This window comes from Tauraco erythrolophus, chromosome 2, assembly GCF_009769465.1.
Source record: "Tauraco erythrolophus isolate bTauEry1 chromosome 2, bTauEry1.pri, whole genome shotgun sequence".
NCBI lineage: Eukaryota > Metazoa > Chordata > Aves > Musophagiformes > Musophagidae > Tauraco > Tauraco erythrolophus.
In genome coordinates, this window is record NC_141466.1 from 85,854,512 (window position 1) to 85,876,266 (window position 21,755).

The 21,755-nt window shown below is 41.0% G+C and overlaps 1 protein-coding gene across 1 annotated transcript in view; it reads right to left on the reverse strand.

The window, feature by feature from the left end:
* Positions 1 to 9,043: 9,043 nt before the first annotated feature.
* Positions 9,044 to 21,755, reverse strand: part of EGLN1 (egl-9 family hypoxia inducible factor 1) — a 34,641-nt gene continuing 21,929 nt past the window's right edge. Inside the window, exons 2-5 of the mRNA XM_086631566.1 lie at positions 16,134 to 16,253; positions 14,084 to 14,220; positions 12,538 to 12,605; positions 9,044 to 10,406 (exon numbers count right to left, since the gene is read on the reverse strand). Of these exons, the coding sequence (XP_086487692.1) occupies positions 10,342 to 10,406; positions 12,538 to 12,605; positions 14,084 to 14,220; positions 16,134 to 16,253 (390 nt within the window). The 3' untranslated portion in view covers positions 9,044 to 10,341. The remainder of the gene's footprint in view (positions 10,407 to 12,537; positions 12,606 to 14,083; positions 14,221 to 16,133; positions 16,254 to 21,755) is intronic.

Genomic DNA, 21,755 nt, shown 5'->3' on the forward strand with positions numbered 1-21,755 from the left:
CCACCAGCGAGTAGGCTGGGGGTGCCCAAGAAGTTGGGAGGTGACACAGCTGGGACAGCTGACCCCAACTGACCAAAGGGATATTCCAGACCATATGACATCATGCTCAGCATATAAAGCTGGGGGAAGAAGAAAGGGGGGGATGTTTGGGGTGATGGTGTTTGTCTTCCCAAGTAACCATTACCTGTCATGGGGCCCTGCTTTCCCAGAGATGGCTGAACACCTGCCTGCTGATGGGAAGCAGTGAATGGATTCCTTGTTTTGCTTTGCTTGCATGCGTGGATTTTGCTTTACCTATGAAACAAACTGTCCTCATGTCAACCCACAAGTTTTCTCACTTTTACCCCTTTGATTCTCTCCCCCACCCCACTGAGGGTGAGTGAGCAAGCAGCTGTGTGGTGCTTAGTTGCTGGCTGGGGTTAGACCACAAGAGAGAGGCACAAAGCAAAAAAGCCTTGCAAATTGCTTGCTCGGAGGGTGCTCACCTGCAGAAGCCAGTGCAGCCTCTGCAGCACTTGCCTGCAGCCGGTGCACGGTGGGACACAGCCTGCCTGCAGCACTAGTGCATGGCTCGAGGAAGCACTGGCCATTTCGTTCAGCTCAAGGGCAGCACTTCTCAGAAGCAAGAAATAATTTGACCAGAGCAGTTCATTTTTTATGCCCCTTCTTTTTGAGCGCAGTGTACCAAGTCCAATAGTTTTGGCCTGTTTAATGTGTAACCCAGCACACACTTGCTATTTTGCAGGTATTGCTCCCAAGACTGGTAGGGGCTGTGCTATTTGTAGTGCACAGCACATCTTATACTAGCTGTTTTTCAACCAACATCAAGACAAACTCCCTGGTGTGTGACAGGACCATGCAACTTGGCACAGGCTGCTCCAGATAACATGTCAGTGGCAGGATATGGTGCAAAGTCTGGGCTGTTCTGTCAGATGGCAAACAGGAACACATCCAAAGGGAAGAGTCGTCCTGAGGATAAAGCACCCTGAGGGCTTCACAGAGGACAGCACCTCTACCAGGCAGGGTATGAAAAGCTGCAAGTAAGGGACTTCAGTCACAAATCTGCTGTCTTTTGTAGGATACGTTGCTAAGAATTACTTGGGTTAGTCTATAGCTTTGCATTTAGCAGTACCTATATAGGAAATCTAATTTAAACGTAAGAAACAACTTTATTACAGTGAGAGTAGTTGAACACAGGAACAGGTTGCCCAGAGAGGTTGGTGGGGTCTCCATCCTCAAAGATACCTAAACCCCAATTGGATATGGTCCTGGGCAGCTGGTTCTAGGTGACCCTGCTCAGGGCAGGAGGGCTGGACCAGACCATCTCCAGGAGCCTCTTCTACCTCTGCAGCCCTGGCTTTCTGCCTAACAACCCCATGAACACTTCAGGACAGAGTGAAATTACAGCTGACAGCAGTGAAGATCCATCTGTTGCCCTTGCACTGGCACAGCCCAGGAGTTCTCACATCATCTGTAACCATCTGGTTATTTCCAGCTGCACATTCCTTTCTCTGCTTGCAAGGTTCGGCACAGGCAGCTCTCATCACTGCCACCACCCAGGCTGTGTTCGGGAGGGACAAGCCCCCCATCCCATGGGGGACTTCAGGCAGGAGCCAGGCATGTGCCACAACACAAAGACAGGTACAAGGAAGCCCAGCAGAGAAGCAGGTAGCTGGGTCACTGCTTCTCATGGCCTGCTCTGGAAAAACAGGTTTTAATTGCTGCTTCCTGGCCAAGCAACACGGTGGGGGTGGGGGGCAGGATTATCAGCCCTGCAGATGACGTGAATTAAAGCTCAGATGTAATTAACTTCGAATGTACCTATAAGAGATGTAGAAGGCAGGAAAGGCATCTGATGACAGGAAATGGGAGGTATTTCAGGCACTGCAAAACCCCAAAAGACTATTCAAGCTAGCTGGCAACATTTCCCAGGCAATTTGGCAGAGTTAAGAGGACACCACCCAAGAGGTTTTACTGTGAATATTTGAGCTGATGCTTGGTTCTTGAAGCACAGTTTTGTCAAAGCAGTCACACGTCCCCTGTGGTAAGCGATGCCACCATGATTTTGGAGCTGTTTGCAAACTGTTTTAGACATGAGCAGCTCCTGAAGGAACGAGGAGACCTGAGGTTGGAGGAAAATACCTACACTTGCCTTAATGCAGCCTTCCTTTTAATCCCTTTATAGGCTGCAGAAACGTTACCTTCCCTCAGGACTGCCCTGCAGTGGAGCGCTCCCACACTAAGCTAACACTTTGCCCCCTTTGCAGTGCAGGCACTGAACCACGCATAGGATCATGGTCAGTCCCTACCAGCCTCACAACAGGTACGGGGGGAAGCATTGCCATAACTTCTTCAGGAAGAGGAGAGGGATCGGAGGTGCCTGCTGTTGGGCAAGCATCCTCCCTCAGCTTTGGCTTGTTATATGATGGGTCGATGCCAGTCTCGAGTGTATTTTCATACGTAGCTGTGGATTTGTGTCGAAGTGATACCATTTTGAGGAGAATGACATGAATCAGCTTGATGTCCTTCATCAGATTGACGTCCTGTTTGTGAATCCTGCAGCAGTTTCCAGGCTGCTTGTGTCTCCCTTCACTTTCTTCAATAGAAAGACTACCCACACTTGGCATGAAACTGCACCTGGGCTATGCTAGCATGGTCAGATACATGGCATTCAGCGTATGGCCCATGAAGCACCACAGTTCAGCTGTCATGTGTAATCCCACCACCTCTGCCAAAAGAGGAGGAGCACCCTCAGCAATTCAAGATTCACGCGTTTGCTTCCTCGAGACAGTCAGCAGCTTGCTGCACCGAGCTTTTGCCCAGCGGCAGCAGCCAGAAGCTATGCTGCTGCCCGTGACTTGGTAGCCACTTCTCTCTAGGCATTTTTTGCAACTCTCAGCCAAGGGCTTGGGTAGCACCTGAGCACCTGGAAGGGCAGGCACCAGGCTGGTGCCAGCCTTCATCTCAGAGAAAAAAACAAAACACAAACCTTTTCCTCAGCCAAGTATTTTATAATTTAATCCAACACCCACACAGGGGGTGTAGCACAAAAGCCTGCAGCTCAGCTGACGCAGGGCAATGCCTGGGGCGCTGAGGCAGGCTGGAAGGACGCAGAAGTGGTGGGCTAGTGAGGGGGCAGGAGTGGCCCCCTACGTGTGTGCGGGAGCCAGAATGGCAAGGACCGAGGCGGGGAGCAGGGCTGCTGTTCTCCGTGCGCGCTTGCCTGAGGCAACTAGAGCAAATTTGGAAACCTACTGTAAGCACTGGACGTGTAACCAACCACCTTCCCCTGCTCCTTCATCCCTGCACCAGTGGATGTTTAGTTGTAGATAAAGCTGCCTCTTGAGTATCTGAACAAGAGCTTACACCATCATAATCAACAACAACAAAAAAAAACCTCCCAACCAAAATACATATCCTTGGATAAGATACCTTTTGTTTGTGCAGCACAGCATCCTCCATCGAAAATGGCGTGACTTGCCTCTCTGTCATCTCTAGGACTCTAAACTCTGTTTTTCGGCTCTCGGGGAGGCTTTGTCCCGGTGGCTGGGGGACAGGGGGGACCCAGTCACTCGCTCTCACTTCCAGTTGTCCCCAGGAACCAGTTCCCAGAACGTTTCTGTGGCCCCGAGCACAGCCTCCACTGTGGGCAGCTGCCCCCGCTCGCAGGCAGCGAAGGACCCCACAAACTCCCCCGCCACCCTGCACGGTTTCCTGGATTTGTGTAAAGCTCATTTTTACCATAAAATACATGCCCTGCCTGGTTCTGTCATTGCGTAATGCTGCGTGGTTATAAAGTTGCAGCAAGTCTTAACCATATACAGTTGCTTCCTACTTGTGCTATTTTAAACAAAGCCTGATTTTTTTTTTTTTAAAAAAAAACCTAAAGTGTTCTCATGGCACAGGTGGGCAAAAAAATAGAATTAAAGAAGCTTAGAAATTGCTGCCTACATCCCATTAAAGAGTTCCACATGGAACAAAAATTTAAGACCGAAGAGAGTTAACTTACTCCAGTTTTTGGTTGTTCCTTGAAACGCGACTGTGCAGAACATGTGCCCAGCACCACATCACTTACTATTATGTTGTGGCTGGGGAAGGGGAAGTGAAGGGAAAATAAATATGCCAAATCCGACATCTCAAACCTTGCTCTTTTCTATCAGGAACACCATCAACTGGACTCTAATCTCAGAAAACAGATTCTGTTATTACCCATGGCCCCGACTCCCTCTGCCAAACGTTAGTGGTGTCCACAATCACATTTTCCTTGGAGAAGTATATTCTCCTTTATCTCTAAAGATGCTGCCAGGGGCTCAAATAGAAACACTTGTTCTAGAATACCATTCCATTCCAGTAACCCAAGGTACTGCACTCACCAAAAGCCACAATTGCACTTTTTTTTTAGTTTAGGTTTAGAGGTGGTGGCATTTACGTTTGTTGCTGGCTAGCGGTTTCTTGTTGTTTGATTTTTTTTTTTTTTGACACATTCACTCTCATCTTCACTGTATGCAAAAAACTTCCCAGGATTGCAACAGCAATTAATCAAGCTCTGAATTCTAGTTCCCTTATGTTTCTCAGAGCTGCCACCACGTCCTCTGCTACAATGCAATCTTTATTGACAGTTTTATAAAGCTCGCTTACATACAGTAGTGTAAGCAAGATACATCTACAATCTAAGTGACTTGCCTTAAGATAGTTCCGAACCTTTTTTTGCTTGGCTTTTTGTTTGACTCTTCCTTTCTTTAGGTAGCGAAATACCAGCTCACAACCCAATACAATATTCAGGTATTAGGCTTTTTGTTTGTGAGTAGAGTCCAATCTCTGCATTTTAGTTATTCTGGATTCATCTTTTATTTAAAAGCAAAAATAAAATTGAACCACACCAGCCCCTGAAAGAAGTCCAGGAGAGGAACTGGTTCCACTCTGGCAAACCACACTGACACACAGACAAGCCCACAAGGAGCACTGGATCCACACGGTGAATATTCAGAGATGAAATTTTACTTCCCTTCTCCAACAGCATTTGAAAGAAATAATGGGTTTCCACTTTAGACACTGCCCTGAAGCAGTCAAGTCAGCTGCCTGTGTGATACTGGCAAGTTGTTAGTCCATCTGTGTTTTACATCAATCTCCACTCAGATGTGAGGCATCGTTGTGGTTTAACACTACACCAGCTACTAGGAAGAAAATTAACTCCATCCCAGCCAAAACCAGGACAGGCATGCCCTGCAAACATTTAGCCATGTGAAGATGCTGGTACTGGGCTTACAAGCCAAAAGAGCTGGTCACCTTCTCCAGCATTTATCACCACATCACATACAAGGTAGTTATAACAAACTCTCCAGAAGAGCCCATAAACTATTATCAATAGAAGTTTAATCCTGAGCTGCACGTTTAATAAATTAGAGGAGAAAAAAAAAATCCCCAAAGTCCAATTAACTTACAACTGGAAGACAGACAAGGAAACCAAGTCCTAATGCAAGCAAAAAGTTACAAACCTCCCATCTTGAGAGATAAAAATACACTATTTTGCAACATATCCATGAAGAGAAAGGATGGATGAGATGCATCAACAGCTGTGTTTCCTGAGGCAAACACATTGTGTACTCTTTCTCCTTACACTTCATGTTTGTCTCCAAAGCAGACACCTACAGCGTATTTTCACTTGGCATGTCCCATATTCCTCACACCCACCCTACACATAAGTTTTATCTTGGTCTTATGCATCAGTCTCTTCCCATCCTACTTTACCATTTCTATTCAACTCATTCCTTCTTCCCTGTCCTGCTAAGGACTTGAGATGCAAATCACCAACCCATTGGGGATAGACTCATCTGCCCCTTCCGCTTTTAGAGCTGACTCTTAGTATCTGGCTCATCCATTTGCCTTCCACCCTCCCCCTTCTTTCAGGAAAGGGATAACTGTGCTATACATGCGCTCAACTTCAAAGCTATGGGGAAAAAGCTTGATGGAACTGAGTAAGTGGTAGCAAAAGTCAACAGAGCTAATTCTCTGGAACTGGTTTCATCTGGTAGGACAGAGGACCTTGAACCTGTTTCTGTCAGCTGCTATCCACCCCCATGACAGGGTCGGGCAACTCAGATTCAGCAGATGCTCCAGAGTAAACACAGCTCCTGTAGCACCATAAGAGCACAGACTTCAACGCATTTGCAGTACGTACTTATATTTGAGCTTTACTTTATATCCACAAAAAAAGCTAAATGAGTATTTTACATGAAAGCTGGCGATGGGAGACCCAAGTTTCTGCAGATCCATACCCCCTCCCCCCAAAAAATGAAGCAAATGAGATCCAAATCCAGTTAAGTCTCATGAATTTCTTCAAAGTCTTTGCTGCTCAGTACTCATAAATTCCCACTATGTGTTTGCAAGCACATGCAGCTATCTGCATATCTGCATGCCTGCAGGCAAGGTACTCAATAGACTTTTGTGGTTTTGAGACTTGAAGTTTGCTTTTGTCACTTAGCACTCTCCCCTCTTCTTCACAGCATTTAGCACGCACAAAAATGGTACTTTCCAGTCTGGTTATACTTGTAAGTGTGACTTAAGAGATGTGATCTTTGCACTCCTGACTTTAAAGTGGTCAGTACAGCCAGATGTTTTACATAAGATAGAGGCTGTCATCTAGCTTCCTCTCAGATTTGCAAGTATCATTCTTTTGAGAAACACCCAAGAAAGACTTCATCTTTCCCTGGTGCAGTGTTTGACTTTACTATGCAAAATGATCCCTCTGCATATTGTGCTCAACAATGTGCTAATTAAAAAAAAAAAAAATCAGGTCTACACATGATGGTTGGAAGTGCTAGAAAGGCTTCTTCCTCGTGCAAAGTAAAACAAAGATGGGGAAGAGGCTACTTCTAGAGAACATGCAAGAAGTTATACAGCACTGAGTAAAAGCCTCAAAGCACTTTGGGATCAGCTCAGTGCTGCTGCACTTAGGTTTCAGCCTAACACACAGGCAAGAACCATCACCTTAGAGCAGAACTGAGTACAACAGGTACCGAAGTGCCATGAAAGGTACACTAAGGCTGGCAGACTCATTTGTAGATCCAGACAACTCTTCCTGAACCAGCACAAGACAGACAAGCACACGTGGCGGGGGGGGGGTGTTCACAAGAGTTAAGAGCAAAGGCAGAAGCACAGCCAGCCAGATGCCTCCTTGATTACCATACAGTAATTAGGAAGCTCATCGAAAAGCTTACGGAAATTGTGTGGCATCTCCTTATGGGTTGGCATCTGTAGACTCTACTTCTACCATCTTCAAAGGGCTGGTAATTCATTGGGACACATAAAACTGAAGAGCTCCCATTAAACTGTAACAAATCCTGTTCAAAGAGGACCTTCATTTTGCATCTCACATACCTGTCAGAAAGTGGTGAAAAAACTAGAGCTGACTATATCCATCATCACTCTCCAGCCAGCCTAAACTCGGTGCTCTCTGTTTGAGAGGGAAAATGATCACCACACCCAGGTAACTGTAAGCAGTCTTAAAAAAACCCAACCAAACAACAAAACAAACAGATCCTCCTCCAGAGCAGAAATAGCTCTGATTTTTTTTTTTTTTAAAAAAGGAAGAAAACCCACAAACAAAAACACAACCGAAAACTCAAAACAAAATACCCCCCACAAAACCACCAAAAATCCACATGCCCCCTTTAAGGGGGAATTTATAAATCAGTTGCTGCAGAGTAGTTTTAAAAGTTACAAATATTACAAACAACCACACAGTTTTCAAGAACCTTTATACATCATCTTTTTTAATTAGATTAGCTTTACAAGCAACTTGAGAGCTCTTTCATAATGAACACTGCTTTTCAAATTACACAACTTTATAGGCAACCTGTAAATGAATCCTGAATTTCTTTGCCTGCTATAGATAAAGGTGTCATATTTTACAGCTGGCTAACATCATGAATAAAAATAGCATTATGAAGCTTTATCTTTAACCAGGACTAGACACATACAGATCATAAGACAGTTTAAAAAATAGTTTCAAAACAAGGACCTGCTTGGTGATGCTCAAGACTGAATATTCAACCGACATGAAATGAACAGTTTCTAGAAGACATGGAAGAAACGGCTGACTGATTTTTTGACCCTATTGTAATGACTTACATGGAGTGAAAAATTAAGCACTTTTTAAACCTGTCTGGCAAGCACAAACCTACAGTGTGATTAGAATTTGATACACCGTGTAACTGCAGAAGTTTGAATTACAGAGGGACTGAAATGAGTTTAAAGGCTTATGCTTACATTTCTAAAACAAAACCAACCAAACCTCTGTTAAAGTGGTACTAAAAGAAGATGAAATAGAAAGATGTGGCTTTTTTGCTTGTTTCATTGGTAGCCTAAATGCACTGCAGACCAGACAGTAATGAAGATTTGCACTCCTTGGCCAGGTTGGCAGAGGCACTTACAGTAAAGTTATCCTGTCTGTTTTTCTGGGAAGAAAAGAGGAAAGAGGATGAGAACTGTAAAGGGCAAGAACTTACTAAAAAAAGGAAAAGTGAAATCAAAACAAAACTGGGATTTCTGTTGGTTCTCCTAAATAATACACCAATACTGAATTTTTTCCCCTTTCTGTCAGTTTGTTACTAAACAATTAGCTTTTTCATGTTTTACATGAACAATAGTAATCTTTTTAATAAAAAATTACTGAGCTTTCCATAGAAAAGGTCTCTAATTGAATACAAACTATACAGATGCTAAAATTGTCACAAGTTGTAATATATACAGAAATATTTCTGTACACTCACATTGTTTTGGCTAAGTAAGGAAATAAGGGACAGATTGAAAACTGCAGTGGGTAAGTTGATCAACCCTCAAACTCCTGTAAATATGAATGCTGTCTTTTATAGGTTTGCTTTTGTTTTCTCAAGCTTTTAAAGCTCAGGAAAAAAAAAAGGAAGAAGGAAAAAACCAAAAATATCAAAGTTTCTGCACGTTACTTTTATTGTGATGTCCCCTCTCCTTGATAAAATGAAAACAATGTAAAAAGAAAATAAAGGTTTTCTTACTAAATATATACCTCAGCATTGGTCAAAGGGCAGTGCCTTTTCGGGGAAATCCTTCAGCACAGTGAAAACCTAAAGATGTATTGCACAAGGAGCCTACAGTGATGCACTTCAGCTTCAGTGTGCTGACCACCTCCTTGATACTATATAATAGGTCAAGGTGTCAACTTACAGACTGCATGGGACACCAACATTTGAAAAGGAAATTAAAAAAGTGAATTTTAGACAGTCTATTAATTTATATACAAAGGAAAGTAGAGTGGCAAGTATTCTTTAGAAAAGGGAGAATGCTCAAAATTTTCTGTCAAGTACATAGGGAGGTTCTGGGTACCTCTAATAGCCTAGGAAAGCCCTTGTATGTTCTTGTAACTTGATGGTATTTACCAGATCCCCAAAGCCAATGACAGCAACCGATAGTGTCAAGTTCACTTAGTGCCAATCACTTTAAAATAAAAAAATAAAACCCAAAACGAAAATAAATCAAACCAAAAAACAAAGAAGAAACAGAAACTTCCCCTCCGTGGATTCAACATACAAAACCACAAACTGAATGTTACTAATAGCAAGATACTGATTTGCTTCTGTTAATAAGGTTCAAGAGGACATAGTCAAAAAAACAATACAGCAGCAATCTTTAAAAGTTAAGATTAGTGTGAGATATGATATAAAACAATCAGGTTTTTAGCTGGTAATTAAAGTGCTCCTTTTTTGACTTAAGGTGTAAAGAAAATTAAAGTGATTATCAGTTACTGGCAACCCTTACATTGAATTAGGTCTTTCATGGCAGAGGAGAACAGTATGAACAGTTTTACAAAAATAGATCCATGTTATTTTGGAGAATACTGTAAATTTTTTTCTTTTTTTTTCAGTTTTTCTTTTTTTTTTTTTTTAAGACTCAATTTTGATAAACTGTACCTGGTCATACAAAAATTACCCAAAATTCAAACTTTTACCATATAAAAAAAGGGAGAGATGAATTGGATTCAGCTGGATGACAGGTCTGGCAAAATATAAGGATGGACAAATTCTATGTAGGGCACTTATTTATGTCCAGATGCATATGTTGTTTCTTACTGATTGCTTATCTTCTTCACATAAGCAGTCACAGGCCTGGAGTCACAATCACATAGTACAATGCTTCAGCAGTCGAAGAATCTTCTATTTGATGCAACATTGAAACACTGTTTGCTTCTTTATTCAAACGTTGGTTTGTTGTTGATTTTCCTTTATCTTGTTATTCACATTCAGAAGTTAATAGATAGCATCAAGATTTATCAGGGAGAATAGCAAGGGGAGTTGCTAAATCAAAGGCTTATAAAACGTCTTTCCCAACTGAGTCAGAAGGTTTATTAAGTTCAACCCTCACACCTTTTTCACCTGCAAAAACATGAAAAGGAAATCAGTTTCATTTTTCAGCATTTATCAAAGCACAGTCTACAGAACTGCTACATCACTTTCCAGATTAGTTTTAAGAGAGTACTTCGAAGACTGTCTCATACTACGTTCAAGCAAAATGGGTATTTTTTGTATACATTCTCTGTATAGTTAACAAGCTGTAGTTACTCGTCGCCTCTGAAAGCAGGTATGTATTTGGCTGCCCAAGTAGGAAACTGGATACTTCACTTCACATGTGCCGTTCTGAAGCTCATGACCTCAGCCTTTATAAAGGTAAACTTTAAGAACGTCCAGTTAAGAATCCGAGGATATTGTCCATGATTCTGTATCAGAATATCTGGAGTTTCTGGGTATTTTGTAAATACCCAGAAGATATTCTTTACTTTCTTTGTAAAGAAATTAAGGGATTTTTAAAATGCAACGTTCCATTTGACTTGCTGCTAAAAAATAAGCAAAAAACCCTCCACCAACCAACCCACACCTCTTCTGTCCTTTTTTCTAAAGATTGACTGAGATAACTTCAGGTACCCTCAAATAAACTGTCAAAACATTAACAGACACAGTATCTCATATTCAAGAAAAAAATTCACACATATGCTGCATGGCTTTAGTTAGAAAACTATTAATTTTTGGCTTAATGACAATCTATTTTATGACATTTTATTCTATAGTTTTGTATTTTATTACCAGTAGAAAACAAAAAGCATCTTGCACAATTCTTGCTGCAGATACAGAGCGAAGAATGCAATTTTAATTGCAAATGAAAACTGAAATCCCAACAGTATGATGACATAAATCAATTACAGGGCAAAGTGATACTGAAATTTAAACAACCCCTCCAACCCAGCCTTCCTTCCGTAAGTGTCTGCAGTTTAGGGGCACCCTGGTGAGGCAGGGGGGCATGAGGGGAGCACCTTCACTGCAGACACAAGCCCACCCAAACCACTTCCCTGCGCTCTCTCTGCAAGGGCAGCAGCTGAAGCTGCACGGAAACAACCGAAACAGCTCTGATCCAGCAAGGCTGGCTGCAGGAGCTGCTTGGTCACACGCGTGCGACACGAAGCCGGGCTTACAGACAGACAGGTTTCCTGCGCACACCAGGGGGGCGTGATCCGGCATTGCTGACCACCTGGAAGTCACCACCGAGCAGTGGGACAGCCTGTCCGGCCCGAGCAGAGAGACTCCCTGCGTTTTTCGCAAGCCAGGCAGGAGCTGAGCTGCTCTTACTGCTCCCGAAATGCACAAAGTCACCGGCTGCACCAAGGTGGACTGAACTACGCTGCAGCTTTCGCAGCCGCTGGGCAGCTCTGGGGCTGCTGACGCGCTTCAGATGCCTCACCGCAAGGAATGGAAATCTCATTTGGAAATGAGTGGCACGTGTCTTCGACATCAGTGGTTTCGGAGCTCTTGACGAAACCGTGGAGAAACCGGCCCTGTGCATGTGTACGCTTGCGGTACACACGATTTTGCTTTATTTTTAAACTACTGTAACAAACGCAAAATCGTGATGGCAAATCACAAGCATGACAGAAGTCCTAGGCTGTTTCTCCTTATAATGTTAATTTGAACAGGAAAATTAGATCAACTTCCTCTGGAGGGAGAAGCCAGAAAAGGAAAACAGATGCTAGAATCGTGGAATTGGAAATGGAGGAAGTAGCTCCATTCTTTGATTCCAGATTTTAATTTTAGGCTTCTGTTTTTTCCAGTATAGACATTCTAGTCAAGTTAAGTTGCACTCGCTTGTCGAATCACCGTGTGCAACCAAAACTATTTCCAGGGCTCTCAGTTCTGCAGCACCTCAGTCTCTGGTGTATTTATCCTCCACACCTATTTGGGAGACAAGACTAGGGAGAAGCTTTATCTCCCGTATAAAAATACTGAACAGCCTCAGATCTCAGAGGAAGCGTGAGCAGGACAAGGTACTGACCTGGATTTCCCAAGTCACTGCCTAGCAGCTCAACCACTGGATCACCTTCCCTGTAAAACCTCGCGCTCTGACTTACACTGTTTTTCCTTCCCTTTGTGCACAGGGTGGGTGACAAGGAGGTGAGGTTGGACTAATTAGCTATTCTTCCAGGAAAAAAGAACATAGAAGATATTAACAAGAGATTACCTGTTAGATATTTTACTTTAGCTCGTGCTCTTTCATCTGCATCAAAATACCACACTGTTATTGCGTACCTAGGGAAATGGATGGAAAAAGAACTCCTGAAGTATGAAGAGAAAAAACAGCAAGCACTTGACATAAAACACAACCTAAATGAGATGATATTTCTGCAGCCTGACAGAAGAAAGATTTCATAAAGCACAAAGCAAGCAGGTTTGTTTGGTTTTGGTGTTTTGTTTTGTTTTTCTATTCGTAGGTATGGTCTGAAGAGTCATTGAAAGGGTGACACTGATGCTGTAAGTTTACACTTTTTCCTAATGAGTTGCTATTATGGTTCTTGTCCAGAATCTGTAATACTGTCTCTATCTGTATCACCTTCCTCTGTGACCTCATCTTTTACTTTACTTAGTCAAGTCCATCACTGCGTCACACTGCAAGAACCTCTTTTTTGGATGTTTGCCATAAGGGAAAACCTAATTACTCCTTCTTACACAGCTCCTCTGGTTTTCCACTGCCTATAGAAAAGACTTTAAGGAGCTTTAGTAGATGGCGTTTTACCCTCTGAGACTGCTCTGAGCACACAGGGCAGAGGGACAGCAGTACAGCCTCCCGAAAGGCTGCAAGTGGACTCACTGATGGCAGTTTCAAGCTGCTTCTTGCAAAAGTACTTGTGTTACCTCACAGCTCCAGTCCACGTTCAGTGCTCTGGCCATCCAAACTTATTGCGACATGGGCAACAGAAGTCTGGATCACAACTCCAGTGATTTACCTATTAACGCTATCTGGAAACGCCACTCAGGGTGTGGGGGCAGCGAAGGCAGGTACCTTCAGCATCATCCCCTGCCCTGCACTGAGGGACAAAGGAGATAGCAAGTTCCCTCTGTGACTCAGACTAGGAGCAACTCCTCTAATAGTCCAGAGGAAGAAAAGATATGTGTATCAAATGTCGTTTCTGCCCCACAGCCCCCTCCCGATTCCCAAACTAGAACGTGGTGGCTTACTTTGGAAATTACTGTTTTATAACAAGTCCCTCCCAACATGAGGGGACATAAATCTGAAGTACCTAGTCAATCTTCCAGTAATGCAGGAAGGTGCTAAGGACAAAGGGAAGGGAGGTGAGTGTAAAGCCATTACAGAGAAATAATAAAAATAATAAAATATAATAAATAATTAATAATAAATCAAATGAACAAAAATAAGACAACACCCCTTGGCCAAGGTGGGGTCTGCTTATGGCTCTGTAGGCTCCAATCCAGTTCTGCCAAGTACACGCTCAGAAACTTCCAGAGTTTCCAGTCCTCCCTCCTATCAATCCAAGAGGATGTTTTCCCCAAAATAAGAGATCAGATATTCGTACAAACTCAGCAGCACAACAAAAGCCTAATCAACCAGTAAGAAAAAAAACCCTTCTCATCATAGTGCAACTGTAACTGTATGTGGAAAGCTCTGGGATAAGGTCATTATTAATAGTGTCACTAATCTCTCATTAGTATTCGGTCACATCCTGATAAAAGAGGCATCATGCAAAACAGGGAGAGTCCATTAGTCCTACCTTGTAGCAAATGCTGGCTGTACTTCATGAGGGTTGCGGCGATCAGACCAGAAGAATAGCAGTCTATCAAATTTGGGTTCGATATCAGCGAATTGGGCTTTACCTTCTGGAAATATCCGAAGGATGCCTCCACTTACCTACAAATTAAATACTTAAAACCAGTGCTTGAAAACAACGTCTCAGTGTATTTAAAAATCCTGAATAGCTCATTTGAAAATATTTCAGACCCTTGGAACTGAAATAAAAGTCTTTATCAGATGCTACAGAAATTACAAATCTATGGCTTTTCTGTTGATACATTTCATTTAACAATATGTTTTACACATTTTTCAGTGAGTAATTTCAGAATACTTGCAAATATTAAACCTCCATTTATATTTAAGTAATGTGGGTTTAGACTGGCTGGTTTTTAGCTGCATTACCCACTTGTAAAAAATGGACAAGACTGACATTACACAGGTGGCTAAAAATTTGCCAATACAAATGAGGGAAACATTGTATTTCACATCCAAGTTTCACCCTGTCTCATTAAAGAGATTGTTTCACTTAACAGCAGCACAAGTTCATGTCATCTTTGCTAACCAATACATCTGTCAATGTATTAATTTGTAATTTAAAATAGATTTTGCACAATATGAAATACCTCTGTTCATAAATTAAACATCCAGCTAGTAAATTTTTCCACAGTCATTGTGAAAATGCAATTTGACTTCTACACTCTGGTACATATTAATTTTTTTCCAGGACAGAAACTGTAAATCAACTAAAAATGCCCCAAAGTGGCATTTTAAGACATTCAGTCCAACCAGTGCACTTATATGTGAAGATGCTACCATGGCAAAAAAGGCTAGTAATTTATTTTATTATGGAAGGTTCAAATTTGACATTTCAAAGAACAGTCAGAAACAGAAAGCTTCAAGTGCATCCATTTCTGACTCAGCCTTCTCATCTACCAGTTTTATGTGAGTACATTATCAGCCTCATTGTCTCATCCAGCTCTTTTAAGAAATGGACAGCATTCAAGAAAAGAAACGAAAGAAAAAAAAAACTCTCAGCTGCAACCTGTGTTACCCATATCTGGTGCACCCAATTCACAGAAGCTGACTGCTTACGTGCTCTTCCACACGCTACTTCCTAAGTACGATAGAAGTATCAGTAGTTTTATCTTTTTTTTTTTTCATATACAATGAGAATAACTGCATAGCTAACTGCACAGCAATCAAGGAATAAACAAAGCTATCTTTGCTTTACTCTCTCATGCTTTCAATACAGCCAGTTAGCTACATCCATTCTTCAAATCTACCTAATGCCACTGAATTGCTAGGAAAATCCTTATTAAAAAGTTACTTTATCATAGTCACTGCATCTATGAAGATTTTCAAGTCACTGGCAGTAAATACTTGGACCACTTGAACTGTGTTATAAATTCTTATCTATTCTACACCCTATATCTACAATGGTACAAAGACTTATGCTGCTTTGAACTATACTGATATAGTAAGAAGCATTAACACTTGGCTTATTTGATACTGCTCCCAAGCTACAGCATCTTTCTTTTTATACGCATACTCGATGAAGTAATCTAGTTGCACAAACAGTAAACTCAAGATTCAACAAGAATATAAAGAGAATTAAACTAAAAGCAATTATCTTTCAAATACCCTTTATTTACTAGCTGTGTATGTGTGTAGGGGGGAGTTTACCATACAAATAACGTACGATAAATTGCATAATTAGATACTGATGAGGCTTGGATACTAGCAGATGCTTATATGTATAATTAAGAAAAATAAATGAAAAAACACGACTTTTCCTTAATTTCACTGTCAAGGAGGTCCCATTGGCATCATTCAAAACCTTGAAGATAAATGCCTCATCTCCATCTGCTCTCACTAACAGCTGAATCAGTGGGGCAAAGGATACCCACAGTTAACATAATGTAAGAACATAACTAAGGCACAGAAACAGAGACATGATCAAAGACCTGTAGCAAAGGTGCTTGATCAAGTATATGTAAAAAAAAAGGTTATATAAATAAATTAGTGCATACCTTGGCATCCCAGTCTTTATTAAGATAATATATACACGTAACACATCTTCCGTCTCCATTTGGATTATCAACATGGCGCACGTATCCTGTTCCATTGCCTGGATAACAAGCCACCATAGCCTAGAGTCAAAGTATCAAACACAATTAATTAATTTCATCTGTGTGTAGAGAAAAGTCTATATTTTATCTGTATTAATTCCTAGAGTAATTAATACATAAGCAACAGAAAAATTAAGTTCAAAATAATGGGAAAGGAAATTTTTAATCTGTGTTTTCTTTCTAGTTGAAAAACTAGGTTTGAACACAACAGATGTCTACAACAAAGGCATGAAAACACTTTGATAGAAACACTGTTAATTAAGGTATGGAAGGTGAGGCTGCTCCTGTGTTGCAATTAATCCTTCAGACTTCCCTTCCTTGAACGAAATACAAGGGAGGAAAATTGTCTTGTGTATAACTAAGTAGCATGTGCTTCTCCTTGTGATAAGAATACTCATTTTCCAGACTTAAGTTCACAGACACCTATCTTTTTATCTTTTATTCCCCCCCCTCCCCTCTTCTGTGCTTCCGATGCAAAGAATTCCTCCTCAAAAAGCAGCGTCAAACTTTATTTTTAGGAGATTTTTTAGACAAGACCATTAGCCCATCTTACTCAAATCACTCCAAGTGCATTCTTGGGCTTGTGTTTTGTCCTGTACATAGGAGGTCTTTGAACCTTTGTTGAAACAAGCCTACACATATAACAAACATCCCTTTTAGTCAAGAAGTGAGAAATTGAAAACAGACACCGAACAGTAATCTGCAATAACCTTCTGACATCAAACGATTCCCACTACAGTAGTATATTTAACTTCCCATGCTGCACTTAGCTCAGCTGACTTGAAAGACCCCTAGAAGGTGGTTTGGTTTCTGAGTCATCGGACACGCGGATGTGCACGTGAAACACTGGCCATCTTGCTCACGGATGGCCTGATTAAATTGATTAGCTATCAGTTCGCATGGCCAGTTTGTTGTAGGGCACATCCCCGTATATTTATGCAGTTGCTGGAAATAGTAATCATTTCAGGTTTTTGAAAGAGATCAGAACGAAGTTTTCCAGGTCAAGTAATTCACTGTCACCATGGTACTCAGATGTCTGTAGTGACAATATCCTATCTGCAAAAAGTCATAATATCAATTTAAAAGAAAATCAAAAAACTGAGTTTCTACCAACAGTCCAAAACACCGCTAACCTCAATGAATGCCTGCCATCTAAAAACCCAAACAAACCCAAAACTTTTAAACACAATCATTCCTGTCTAGGTTTAGCTGGGTTAAACTTGAATTTGAAGTCACATCTCCGGATTTCAAACTCTTTCACCTCTCTATTGGGAAAAATATTTTTGATATTTTACATAAACCTGCTTACTGTGAAAAAACGTAACCCATCAGATTAAAAGTACTTCAAGGAAATGGTTTCAGTACTTTTTTTGCTACATAATCATTGTAACATTTTTTCTCCCTTTTTAAAATACTAACAAATAAAGGTCTCCACAGTTTGCATTACTTGCAAGAAACTGTGCTTTGAGAACGCTGAGTAAAAGTTTAAAGTACTTGCAGTTCAATCAGTGAAATATTTGTATATCACATATAAGCAGACTGGATTTCACTATAGCAGCAAAGATTTCAAAAAATCTTTATTTCCATATATACTCTGTTAAGGGAAGAAGCAATTTTTTGGCAGCTCCTTCTAGGCAGAAATAAGAACATAGTACTTGCCAAATTGTAGCACCGTGGTTATAAAAAACCCTAAAAATTAAACCAAACTTCATTACACTGCATGAAAAGTACTCAAAACTACAAAAAAAATATCAAATATACTTGTAATTTTGAGATTAGGCACTTCACCTGCTCAATCCCTGTACTGTAATCATAGCATAGTTGTCATTACAACTCTCACATTATGTAAACATATTACGCGTATCAAGTAACGTGACCTAATGTTTGGCAAAGCCATTACTTATCAGTTTTGCTGCAGGAAGATAAACCCACAAAAATCAAAACAGTGAGTTAAAGATATCAAATAATGTAATAAGGGTTCTGTAATTTCCTTTCTTACAGAGAAAAAAAGGAACAAAACAAAAGCAAAGCTGGGCTGGAAGAGGAAGGTATTTGGTTTCCATTGAAAGTCAGCCCTCTTGAAAAAAGGCTCATGGACCAAATAAACCCTTATCGAGCTCTCATGGAGCATGAGCAGCACTGAAAGCAGAACCAGATCAAATCCTGTATTGGCATTCCTAATAACAGGAAAGTTTTAATTCAAGGGGTTTTCCTGAGAAGTATCATGTAAGTTAAACTTTGACATTAATTGTTGCTCAACATCTGTGTGAAACAGCTACTAAAACTCATTCAGAATAAGGAAAACGTTGAGACCAGGTAGCTAGAGAAACGCCAATCTCACTAAAATCACGAGGAGTTAGATTCAGGTATTAAAAGGTTTTCAGGCATGTAAATGACCTAAATATCTGTCGCGGAGCTAAGAAAACCTAGTGTCAGAAGTTTAGGACAGTTCCCAGGTCTCTCTGGCCAATACAGTGTTTTTTTTCAAGGGCACGCTTGGTTGCCATTTGTTCCTCAAAAAGATAAATTTGCAGTTAGAGAAGCATAAATTTGCATCCTATTGCTATAGTTTCCCTTATAAGGTACTGAAATGGATACTTTAACATCAACATTGCCAAAGAAAAAGAGGACCAGTAGCGCTTTTTGGAAAGCCTGGGGAAAACACCAGCTGTCATCAGCTTCATAAAAGGAGGAGCCATATTCAGTGTCAGAAGCGTTTCATGCAATCATTTGACTCTAAAATGTTGACATTGTGTTTTTTTAAAAAAAAGCCCGTGTTTCTTGGCTTTAGTCTGAAACTTCTGCTATCATTAACTGGAAGAGACGAGAAACAGTTTTGCTGCGATAACTTATCTAATACATATTTGTTATAACAGTAAGAATGACTCAGCCTTTTGCAGCCAACTGGAAAGCAAACAAATCCGCAAACCGGCCAGTGGGGCATAGGTTGCTTTCGCCAGTTAGTGTGACAGTTCTCTCTCCCCAGTTGAACTACGGTTAAGTCACAAAACTTAACAATTTCCAGGACACGGGAAATGTATTGCTTTGTGAAACAACATGAAATGAGAGCATGTCAAAATGTCATGTACTGCAAGATTACTCACATGGAAAGGACAAAAAATTGACCTAAGTAAATAACAAAGTCACATAGTTTTGTGTTGTTTTACCATTTACAGTATAAGCTAGCAAATGTATGTTAGGCAGGGAGAAAATTTGGGGTTTGTGGCTTTTTTTTTTAAGCACTGTTAATAGCAGTCAAAAAAGCCAAGCATTTGAGACCAGAATGTCCAACATTCCTTAGCGTTTTAGACTACAAACAATAAAGTCTTTCGCTGTCCAAAGTAGAGAGCTACTCGTCCCATCAGTTCTCCCATAAAAGCGATCGGGGAATTCAACTCAAGACACTTGCTCTTTTGTAACTGACAAGGAGGTCTCCTCTTTTGTGCTTCTCAGGCATTATAGTTTTTCAGCATTTAGCAATCTTAAATATATTCTTTGCAGAAAAATTAAGTCACACATTGGATTCATTCACCCTCTGGACTCCTTTGCAAACATTTTTAGTATTAACCTTCTTTAACCCAACAGCATTCTCTTTTAGTCTGCGCACTGCTGCCTAGCACATGAGGGCTGTCCTAAGATACCCTCCGGAATTCATGAGTAACTGAGAAAGCATGAATTCGCCCTCCCTACAAACTGAAGCAGCTGCTGATTGCTCATTCACATACAGATGTTCTACTTGCAAACATTTAACTCTGAAATATTAACTTTAGGCCATCAGCCCAAATGAGCAACATTAAGTTCTTAACAGAAGAACTAATCAAACCCACAGATTTTTTGGCTCAGCAACCCCATCCTCAGTGTGTCAGCCATTATTCCAATTAGCAATTAAATGCACGAAGGTAACATCAGAGGGAGTAATCCATGGGGTTTTTTTTCCACGATGTAAAGAGGCATCAGCTAAGACACTCAGCCCTGGGAGGCACAGCACACCAGTGCAGCAGAAAATGGGAGTTCAGTTAGGAGCTGCCTCCATCCTCTTCCCAGAGGAGTACGACAGCCTCTCCCATATATCATAGATTCTATGGCATAGATATGACAGCCTCTCCCACACACAAAGAAGGGAAACTTGCAGGTAAACAGACTGAAGCTTTTTTCCTCCATCCTCTCCCCTTTCTCCCACAGCTGGATACCTACAAGTTTTAGGTCTTGCTCCTTAAGAAAATGAAGCAATGATAGCAAATTCTTAGGAAAGAGAGGAAAATACCAGTTATATAACAACATAAAATTCCTTGAGGGGGTGGGGGAAACCCAAACCACAAATACAAAACGGAGAGGGGACGTGTTCTGTCATATTAACTTATTAATGTGAAAAAACTTTGTTTAGCTCAGACTAAAGAAAGCTGCATCAGTTAAGGAGATGTCACTTTTGCTGTTTGCTGAAGGAACTGCAAATCTCAGTGAGCAAAACAAGATGTCTAAATACAAGACCAATGGCTTCCTACCAAAATTTATCAGGTGCTCTCAAAGACTTGACTGGAAATCCTTGGCATAGGTCATTTGATAGATTATTCAAAGAAAAAAACAAAACCAACCCACAAATCAAAAACCATCACTGAAACAAAGAACCAAAGAAAAGAAAAAATCTGACCTGTTTGGTCCATCAGTGATATATTTCTAGTTCAAGAATTTGTTCATCCCTGACAAACAACAGTCCTGAGGAAATGCATTTCAGTTTAAGCACGTGTCACTAAGATTTTTTTCACCAGGTGTGTGAAACAACAATCAAACTGTAGGAAAAAACACTGTATTGGTTCTACCTTGCATGAGCATAGTCAAGGCGACTGACTTAAACATGCTAATGTGGTACAACCTGGCTTGGACTGTAGTCTTCTCCTGCAGACTCTTCACAATCAGAGACAGAAATTTGCAATGCAAAGAAAATATTAACTGGGGAGACACTCCTGTCAGCCTTACCCAAAAAGAGGAAGCTGAAAGGGCTAAAATAAACTCTTTGGGACACAGCTAATCCAAGTATTTCAACACTAACTTTCATCTGAGTAAAACTTTATACTGATATGCTCTGTGATCTAGTAAGCAAGGCTAGAGATCCAAGTGTTCACAGAAGTCATCCCTGAAACTAGAAAAGCTGGAGAGAAACGCTAGCACCTGCAAAGATTCCCTCATTGAAAAACATGCCTTTCAATCACCATCAACTGGAGAATAAGCAAGACGAAAGTAAACTACTGTTTATTGGCTTAAAAATTAAATAGCACAGTAGTTCACATGTCCCTAAGAGAATAGTAATCTGGAAATTCGAGTCAGAAGCTAACATAAGGAGGAGACAGACACATTGCAGCAGCTTTGACTCGTTTTATCTTTAAGCCCTTCCTCCTAATACTACATTACCACTACAGCCATTCAATTTGTGTATTAGCAAAGGAGTATGAGCTATTATTTTCTGATGCATTTTTCCCTGCAGATAAGGTAAAACACCTAGCTGCAGATCAAACAAAAAAAAACAAC